At 36.1% G+C, this 10,829-nt stretch overlaps 1 protein-coding gene and 1 non-coding gene across 2 annotated transcripts; one reads left to right on the top strand and one right to left on the bottom strand.

Moving 5' to 3' along the window:
- Positions 1–401: 401 nt before the first annotated feature.
- Positions 402–974, bottom strand: LOC124885759. Its single transcript, XM_047394010.1, has one exon. The coding sequence runs from the start codon at positions 972–974 to the stop codon at positions 402–404; it is 573 nt and encodes a 190-aa protein (XP_047249966.1).
- An 875-nt stretch (positions 975–1,849) lies between these two features.
- Positions 1,850–1,955, top strand: LOC124886199. Its single transcript, XR_007043285.1, has one exon. It is a non-coding gene; the product is annotated as a small nucleolar RNA R71 (small nucleolar RNA).
- Positions 1,956–10,829: the final 8,874 nt, after the last annotated feature.

The following is a 10,829-nucleotide window of genomic DNA, read 5'->3' as shown; positions in this document are numbered from 1 at the left end:
AAGGATACGAACCACTTTTATGGCATTGGTAGGTTGCCTCCCACCTAGTGCCTAATTTATCATTGCGACATGATTTTCTTCATCTTTTCAAGTTGGATACTTAAGGGAACCATCATTACCTCCATGCCCGCACCATCAATGACGGACACTACTTGAAACTCCATGGGTTGTTTCTCAATGTTGCACACTCGAAAGGACACTTTATCATTATTGGCCCAAAATCTCATTTCTCTTTGCTCTATATACACAATAGCTCTTTCAGTTGAAAGTAAAGGTCAGATAAGGATTATAGATACCTCCTGGTTGATTTCTCAATCAGGCACAACAAAGTCTGCTGAAAGGATGAAGCGGTCCATCTTTACCAAAACATCAAATAAAACTCCAGCCTGTCTCTTGATAGATCAATCTACCATCAGTAGCCTCATTATTGTTTGAGTAGAAGTGCCTAACCCAAGTTTCTTATAGATTGCATAGGGAATAATATTGATGCTTGTACCAAGGTCACACGAGGCTTTTTCAAACTTATGTGTCCTTACGGTGCAAGGGATTATAAAGGCCCAGAGATCCTCTTTCTTCTCCACAATAGCGCTAGTCATGATAGTGCTACACCCATGTGTAATTTCTATGGTTTCACCATCAACAAGCTGTTTCTTTGACATCAACTTCTTCATAAGCTTAGCGTGTATCAAAATCTCTTGAATTGCCTCTAGCAACGGGAAATTAATTAATAGATTGCTAAGCTTTGCAAGGAACATCTTGAATTTAAAATTATCCTTTTTCTTTTTGAGTCTTTGAGGGGATAGGGGAGGAACCTTCATGGTAGGCAATAGATCACTTTGCACTTCATCATTCTCAATTACCTTTGGATCTCCCTCTTCATCATCCACTTCTTCACTTTGCATCAGTTCTTTTTCATTCCCTTCTTGAGACTTCAGATCCACCTCATTTAAATCATTAATATGCCTCTTCTTCATATTTGTTTTCTCAATATTCACTTTTTTTTAAACTTCCACCACAAGATCACCGAGAGATTTGTCACTCCTAGTGATAATTGCCAATATTTGGGTAACATTTTTTTGATTCACAATGGCATCACTAGGAAGACTTTTTTTTGTCTAGTATTAAGTTGAGCAGAGATTTGACTGATTTGAGTCTCCAATTGCTTGATTTTGAGGTGGAATATGACATAACCATTTGGTTGATTTGCAAAAAATCACCTTTCAATTCCTAGACCATCTTTTCCATTCCCTCCACTCTCATCAAGATCCTTGATAACACATCTTCAATCTTGAATTTTTCGGGATCAATAGAATTGGGTTCTTTTCCTTTTGATCAATCATATTCCATTTCCTTTTCTCTCCAGTCATGATCTTTCTCACGATCACTCTAACCTTTCTCTCTTTTACGCTCTGTCCAACCTTGGTTCCTACCTTGTAGGATGAGCAGGAACCTACCAGATAGTTAGCCAAACACTAAATTTCTTCATCAAGCCTTTTGGTCTCTTCTTCATCATAGACCTTGGATGCCATGACATTCACCATTTTTATGGGTGCACCCATCATATATTTCATTAGCAACTCTGATTATATCATCATTTTTGCCATGTTCTTCTCTCTCTCTTCATTTTTTTCTTTGCTCTTTATCAACATAGGAGGAATTAAGAGACCCTTTAGCTACCTTAGTGTCTTGGGTATGCCATCCTTAATTTTTCTTGGTGATTTTCTCAAGCAAGTTTGTAGCCACATTACACGAAAACTTCATAAGTGAAACCCCAACCATATTATCCACCACAGTTTTGTTTAATTAATCCAAAGCTTGATAATGGATTTTGAGAAACATCTTCTCAGGGACCTCATGATTGGGACATTGCATGAGCTTCCCATTAAATATCTCCCATACCTTATATAGAGGTTCTCCATTCAATTGATGAAAATTAGTGATTTCATCATGCAATTACAATATCTTAGATGGTGGGAAGTAACAGTCTAAGAATGCAATGGTAAGTTCATCCCACGATATGATTGACCTGACTAAAAGAGATCAAAGACATAATATGACCTCACCTATCAGAGAAAATAGAAAGAGGCGCAATATTATAGACTCTTATGAGATATGATCAATGTCGAGAAGGCATAAACTTCCATAAAATTCTTTAAATGCAAGTTAGGGTTTTCATGAGCTTGCCCCCCAAAGAGACCCTTCATTTGAAGTCTGTACAATATAATGCTTGTGATGTGGAATACCCAATTACCTTGATTAGGAGAGATACAGATAGAACTCACACATCCAACATCATGAAGTTTCTCCTCGTCATTAAGGAGACCATCAAAAGTCTCGACATTACTTACATGGTCACTGATAGTGTCGTGGACACCATTTAAATCACCTAAAAGGAAACAAAAACAACAAACAAAGTAAATCAAAATCACCACGGGTATACCCAAAGGTATAATCAACACCACAAAAGTGAAAAATAAGTCTTACTCCCTAGCAATGACACCATTTTGATCATGCTCACCTATGCCACAGTTTTGATATAGGACAATTATTGTCAAAGAGCTCAACTCATGTTAAGGTTGAATCCTTAAGGAGTCAGTCTAGTCTTCAAACCCTATAGGTGTTGATAGCATCTAAGTATATGATCGTAGTGTAAATAAAAAGAAATACATAAATTAAAATGGGAGGTGGGGTGGTTTGGATGGTTATTCTACAAAAGTCTATTCAGACTAGCAATTTAAGGCAACAATTGTGAATAGGATTCCAATATGGAATAAGTCTTGGGATTATGTCTCCCTAGGGGAAAATAATGCATGGATTCATGATCATTAAGTGCTAATTCAAGTCAACAACTACATGGATAGGCTAGGTTAGGAGTTCTTGAGGTTATTTTTTCAACCAAACCTTAAGATTATCATCCATGGACTCTTTCAGATACCTCATATATGTGGTAGTTAAATCCACTTAATACCTCAATTGGGCATCCCAATTTCTAGAAAGATGCCCAAGACCTAGCTAATTCTGAACTCATCCTTATTTATAAGATAATGAAAATATAATAAGCTATATCTAACTATTATTCACTAATGCCTTGTCACTCATATCCCTCTTTTAAGGATTATAAAAGATCCATAGTTATACTCACATCCCTCTTTCAAGGATCATGTGAGAGATTGGGAATTAGGGGTTTTCACCCAGAAATCCATTTTAGGAATTTGGGGTTTTCACCCACAAATCCCAACTAAATCAAGAAAGCATTAGTAAAACCCATAATCAATGACCGAGAATCTACACTAATAAATCACAACCCACACATATTTGTACCCTATTTCAATGTAATCCCAAGATAAATATTTATCTACTTAGGAAGTTAGAGAGAAAAAATATACCTAAAGGGTCATTTAATGCATCCATGGAGATTGAAATGAAGAACATTCTTCAATTTAACTTTAATTTCACTAAACTCAAATTGGAAATTTAAACACAATAGTTTCGCAAAATTAGTAGGGTTTACAAAGTTTTCAAAATCAATTCTCAAAGTTATGAATTCCAAATAAGAAAGGGTTTTTTCCTTAAATAGGATTTGGGGTCGACTACAGAAAATTACACAATTTTCTCTAGGTATAAACCCACAAAGCCTCAATTGCTACAGCTTGACCACGATTGTGGTTAACACAATTGTAATAAGACAATCGCGATCGTAAATAGTTTGACCAATATTTAGTTTTTAAGATCGCGACCCTCAGACTGCGATCGTGGTAATTGAGGGTCAGATCCTTCTTTGGCTTTTCCATCTTTTGCATATCTCTTTTCGTTTTGATTTTTTCTAGCTGATTTTACTTTTTTTCTTTTATCACTCATAGTACTACAAAATATGGGAATTAGTGCATTCATATGATGCAATTGTCTTATTTATATCATTAATTCATAGTAGTGTACATAGATTCAAAGGAAATGAGTGGTAACTATACTACTTATCAAGGGTCGTAAGAGCCGTGATAAGAGGCTTAGGTTTCAGGAAAGATCTAGTAGGAGCCTTCGTAGTTTCCAACCCAGAGATAGTAGATCTCAAAGTAGGTATACTTTGTGTCCATTCTATCACTCTCAGAGTCAACTTAGTCAATCGGTTTAGGCATGAGTTTAGATTATTAATGGAGGTCAGTCTAGTGCTAATGGTAACCCTGGTAAGGGTAGTGGCCAATATTTGAGGTGTTTATCCTTCTATTTATTTTAGTCTCAGTGGTTATTCTAGGTCATTCATATCTATTGGTTCTTGTTCAACTTGTGTTTTCTGTTTTCTTTATGGACTTTTTGGTTATTATTTGCAGGATTGTGCTAGTCGTAGGGTGATTACTGCTTTAACTCAGAATATTACCCCTATTAGAGTAGTTTATCCCTCAGCTAGAGGTGATTCTCACGGTCGTAGGGGTGGTCTCTAAGGTACTCAAGAAGGTTCTCAGGCAGACAGGACATGAGAACAGTCAGGTACCCAACCAGGTGACGAGCGTGGTCAGTTGTATTAAGTACCTACTAGGTCTGAGGCTGAGACTTTAGATGCTGTTATTATTGGAATGATTATGGTGTGCCACCTATGAGGCTTTACTTTATTTGATTTGAGATCCACTTATTCTTATATTTCTGCTTATTATTGATGTTCTGGTGTTTTATGGAACATTTAGCATCATTTTCTTAGGAAAATTGTATGTTTTTAAGAAACCAAAGTGATATTTAATGAAGGTTTTTAGTGTTTTAGTAAAAGGAGATAACCATAGAAGAAAACTGGAAAAAGTAGCAGAAAAGGGGAATTGACAGTCAAAATGATAGATCGTTAGGCTTATGATGGACCGCCATATATACCATCAAGTTGAACCAGAACAAGGCCTCCAGAAGAGTCGAGTGACGGACAATATGGCAGACTGTCAGACATGGGATGGACCACCATATTGACGGTTAGTTCTTATCCAGAAGCTGCTTTCCAAAATGACTCTGTAATGGTAAAGATGGCGGACCGTCAGTCCATCGATGGACCGCTAGGTGTACCATCAGATGTTATCCAGAAACTGCCATTAGGATGAATCGAGTGACGAGAAAGATGGTGGACCATCAGATCTTTGACGGTTCGTCATATGGACCGTTAAATGGGGCGCGGTTTTTCCATTTTTTAAATTTTAAATTCTTTTTTTAGCTGGGACATATAAATACCAACTTTTAGGGTTAAGAACGTATCTTTTACCTTTTACAAGTTTTCTTTTCATCTATTGAACTTCTTGGTATCCAAGTACTTTGGGGAATTTTAGTATCAAATAACAGATCATTGAAGATTCAAGAACTGATTCTTGGGATTCTTTGTAAGTAAACTTTCCATTTATTTATGAATAATACAAGAATGAATTGTTTATCTTCTATGGAGTGTTGTGGCTAAATCTCATAACTAGGGTTATGGGATCCTTAATGTGAAATACATCTATAGGTTGGGAATCAATTTGAGTTTCATAATTGAATAACATTGCATAAACCTTTCTTCCATTTCATGACTTTTCTTGGTTGCAAACTTGAAGAGTAAGCCCTAGAACACTACTTGTCTGAGAGGAAAGTGTTTGTGGGGAAAAGAAGGTGTTTACATGAATTCTAAGGGCCTTAACCTTTAGAGTAATATCTAATTCCCTAATAGGATTAGCTTACATGAGAATTAGGTTGAAAGAATAAGGCATCCTATGAGTTTGAGAAAATTATAGGATAATATATCCATATAGGTTGAGAAACTAATGAATATAGAATAGGATTCAACCTTTCTTGCAGTTGAATTTGTTAAGTGGAACTCATAAATAATTCACAACCCAAATAATGCTGGCATTTTGGTGATCATAACCCTGGTTTGATTAATCTCATAAAGTTACGAAATATGGAGAAAATCATTAGTTGAACTAATCTTGTTACAATTTATCATTTTACAAATTAAAGAAAAACCAAACCCCCATTTTGGTTAAGAAACTTTGATCAACAGTCTAATAATAATTACAACACTTAGTGAGCATAGTATTCCCTGTGGGATTTAACACCCAACCGAGTTTGGTTCTATATTTGACAGCGACCGCTTACACTTTCTATTGAGAGTTGTAATTTAGGCGTATCAATTATGCACCATAGCTGGAGTTGATGAGTGATTTATTATCAGTACCATTACACGTATCTATTCCTGTGGGTGATTATTTAGTAGTGGATTAAGTAGTCCGATCATGTGTTATGACAGTTAGTGATGTTGATACTTATGCTGATCTAATTATTCTGGATATAGTAGATTTTGATGAGATTCTTGGCATGGACTGGTTATCTCACTATCATATGGTCATGGATTATTTTTCCATGACTATTACTTTAGCCATGCCGGCGTACCTCTAGTTATGTGGCAGAGAGAAGTTAGCTATGAGACAACGGGGATTATTTCTTATGTTTATGCTAGGAGGCTTATTTTGAGGAGTTGTAAGTATTATCTTGCTTATATTTGTGATACTAGTGTGGAGAGTCTGGGGCTTGAATTTATTCTTGTTGTTTGTGAGTTTCCTGATATGTTCCCTACCAACCTACCAGGTATTCCCCCTGTCCGTGAGATTGAGTTTGATATTAATCTAGAGTCCGACACCCGATCTATTTCTATGGCACCTTACTGTATGGATCCCGCTGAGCTTAAGAAGCTGAATTCCAATATTCATGATTTTCTTGGTAAGGGTTTTATTAGATTGAGTGTGTCTCCTGTGTTGTTTTTGAAGAAGAACGATGGTTCCATGCGTATATGTATTGAATTATAGGAAGCTTAATAAGGTGATAGTGAAGAATCGTTATTCTATGCCATATATTGATGATTCATTTGACCAGCTTCAGGGTGCAACAGTGTTTTCTAAGATTGATTTGAGATTTAGTTACAATCAGTTGAGGATTTAGGCTGAGGATATCTCAAAGATAGCTTTTAGGACCCATTATGGTCATTAGAAGTTCTTGGTGATGTTTTTTGGGTTGACTAATGCCCCAGCCGTATTAATGGATTTTATAAAGCAAGTATTTAGGCCTTATTTGGACTTCTTTATGATTGTGATCATTGATGACATCCTTATGTATTCGACGAGTAGTGAGGAGCATGTACAACAATTGAGGATTTTGCTCCAGACTTTGAGAGATCATATACTTTTTGCCAAGTTCTCCAAATGTGAGTTTTGGCTTGAGTCAGTGATATTCCTTGGACATATGGTGTCTAAGTATGGTATTATGGTAGACCCATCCAAGATATAGGTGATTCGGGATTGGTCGAAACCTACATCTCCAAGTAAGATTCGTAGATTGATTGGTTTGACCGGTTATTATAAATACTTCATCGAGGGTTTTTGCTATTATTTTAGCCCCTATGACTAGATTGACTCAGAAGGAGGTTCCTTTACAATAGTTCGAGGTGTGTGAGTCGAGCTTTGGAAAGCTCAAGGATTTGCTCACTTCATCTCCTATTTTAGCTTTTCTTGTTAAGAGTGAGGGGTTCACCATATTTTGTGATGCTTCTAGTGTTGGTCTAGGTTGTGTATTGATGCAGTTGGTTCGTGTTATTGCTTATGCCTCTAGACAACTTAAGATGCACGAGCGTAACTATCCTACTCACAATTTGGAGTTAGTAATGGTGGTTTTCGTGCTTAAGATTTGGAGGCATTATATTTATGGTGTGGATTTTGATATTTTGATAGAGTAAATAGATGGGGTTGCTTAAGGACTATGATATTTCTATCTTGTATCATCCGGGCAAGGCGAACATGGTAGAAGATGCCTAGAGTCGAAAGGCAGTGAATATGGGTAGCTTGGCTTGTATTTCATTTTTCAGAGGCCATTGGCACGAGATGTTCAATCCTTATCCAATTTGATCGTTCACCTTTATATTTTAGATCCTAATATGATTAGTATTTATATTGAGGAAATGTTTTCACTATTTGAGAAGATTTGGGATTGTCAGTTCGAGAATAGCAAGCTTCGCTTCCTTCGTGATCACGTGTTGAGTGGTGAGTCTGAGAGACACACTATTGATTTTTGGCGGTATTTTGATTTTGATGGCCATGTTTGTGTTCCTCATATTGATGACTTAATTTATTTGATTTTTCATAAGGTTCATAGTTTTAGGTATTCCATTCACCTCAACATTACTAAGATGTATAGAGATTTGAGACAACACTATTGGTGGAGTGGCATGAAGAGAGATGTGGCCAACTTTGTAGCTTGTTGCCTATGTTATCAGTAGGAAAAGACCGAGCATCAATGACTTGGTGGTTTGACTTATAGGTTGCCAATTCCTGAGTGGAAATGTGAACAAATTACTATGGATTTTGTTAGTGGTTTGTCTCGTACTTCCTATGGTTTTGATGGTATATGGGTCATCATGGATCATTTGACACAACACATTTCATTCCTATTTTGATGTCCTTCAATGCAGAGAGATTAGCTCATATCCATGTTCGAGAGATAGTCTGTTTGCATGGGGTGCCTATTTATATCATTTCAAACCATGATTCAGTGTTCACTTTGAGGTTTTAGAGAGCATTTCAGAAGGAGTTGGGTACTCAGGAGGATCTGAGTATAACATTTCATCCATAGATTGATGGTTAGTTCGAGTGGACTATTTAGGTTATTAAGTACATGATCCAAGCCTGCATAATGGATTTTGGAAGCTAGTGGGAGTAACACTCAACCTTGGCAGAGTTTGCATATAATAACAACTATCATCGAGTATTGAGATCGCGCCTTTGAAGCCTTGTATACTAAGAGAGGTCGTTCTCTGATCGGATGGTTTGAAACTTCTGAGGTTAGGCTTTGTGGTGCTAATTTGATTCAAGATTAGTTGGATAGATTCAGGGTGATTCCAAATGTGTTGAGAGCAGCTAAGAGCAGGTAGAAGGCCTATAAAGACCATAGGATTCATGCCTTGAGATTTGGAGTTGGCGACCATGTATTCCTCTTTGTTTGCCCATGAGGGTGTGATGTGGTTTGGGAGGAAGGTCAACCTTAGATTGAGGTATATTAGACCTTTTGAGATTCTTCGCACAGTTGGTGAGGTAGCCTATAAGTTAGCCTTACCTCAAAATTTTACCTCTGTTTATCTGGTTTTCCATGTCTCTATGTTACAGTGATATATTCCCGATCTCTCTCATATGCTTAGATGAGACTAGTCCAGTTGGATGAGTGTTTGACCTTTGCAGACAAGCCGTTTCTTGACAACGTCCAAGCATACACGCAAGTGTACGTGGTCTTATTAAGTAGTAAAGTGGCTTCAAGGAAGCTCAAGTATCGATCTCTCAAGGACTTGCGTTCGCCGACTATCTAATTCTAGTTTAACCAATTGCGGATAGTAGCAAATAAAGTTTTAGAATTCTAAATAAGGAAAATAAAATTAAAAATGCGTAAAAATATGTCTTGGGACAATCAATGGAGAAAAGCCTAGGGTTAAAGCACTTCAAACAATCATACTATGTTATTGAAATTAATCCATTAATTCGCTTATGTTGGTTGTTGATTCGTAGGGTTAATTGCATGATCATGGTTTCCCAACCTATAATATTTTAACTAATATGGACATTACAACTACATCGTTGAGCAGGGAGGTAATAATCCAGTTAAGTTAATTAAAGCTATCATCCTACATTTGAATCAAGTAAGACATCTAAGTACATCCATGTCCTAAACGCAAAGTTTAATTCTTTATTTTTAAAAAAAATAAAAACCCAAACTTTATTTATTCCTATGTTCTATCTCCCTATTACCTCTCCCAAGATCAAAAGGTCGACAATATATATATTTTATGGGTGATCAATCCATAAAATAATTAAAACAAGAATAAATAAACAACCAAATATGATAAGTAAAATTAATCGAAATTAACCAAAACTATAGTACTCATGTTCTTGGATTTAACCCCGAAAAAGGGTTTTTAGACACTAATATTCATAATCACGATCCAATTAATTGAATACATCCATGAAAAGTTAAAGACTAAATAAAAAATTAAAACCTAATAAAATCGTGTAGCAGCCTCCGTCAAATTTTCCACCACTTCAGCTGTACGTGTCCCGTCTCACCGTGTCCAGGTGCTTGTCCGAAATTCTCCACTCCTGAATTGACCAAATTGTGACCAGCCATTAATAATGGTCCCAGATCATTCTCTCTCTCTCATATATATATATATATATATATATATATATATATATATATATATATATATATATATATATATATATGTATTATCCTAATCTTAGTATAATTTGGGAATTGCACGTGACCCCAAAAGATACCCACAAAATGTTCCCTCCAGCTCTTAAATTGTGTGCCATGCAACTTTGTTTAAAAATAGGACTTAGTCAACTTGTTTTTAGAAGAAATTGCATTTGAACATCGTGATGCAATTCTTCAGTTAATGCATCGATGACATGGCAGCACTGAGAACGTCGATGCGACGTGTCTACTCACTAAAATTTACTTTCAAAATTTTCGGCCTTTAAATCATCAATATATCACCTTATTCTTCTCACAAAGCCTCCTACAATATTACACACCACATATTAAAGATTAAAACAACACAATATTCTCAACAACAAATCAAAACAAGAGTTAAGATAAAGCAAAATTGCAATGATCTTCCACTTATTATTTTGACTCTTGACTTAATCAAATTAAACTTTGCATAGTACAAACAAGTTATTCCACTCATAATTACACCATTAAAATCATTTGGAATAAATTAAACACATTAGAATCCAACGAAGCCAACTAGATAGCAACTAGCTCAAGCTAGTAAAACAAGTTTCCGGGTT

This window comes from Capsicum annuum, chromosome 7 (genome assembly GCF_002878395.1).
Source record: "Capsicum annuum cultivar UCD-10X-F1 chromosome 7, UCD10Xv1.1, whole genome shotgun sequence".
Lineage (NCBI taxonomy): Eukaryota > Viridiplantae > Streptophyta > Magnoliopsida > Solanales > Solanaceae > Capsicum > Capsicum annuum.
Note: the sequence above shows the minus strand (reverse complement) of the source record. Positions and strands in the feature narration are given on the sequence as shown.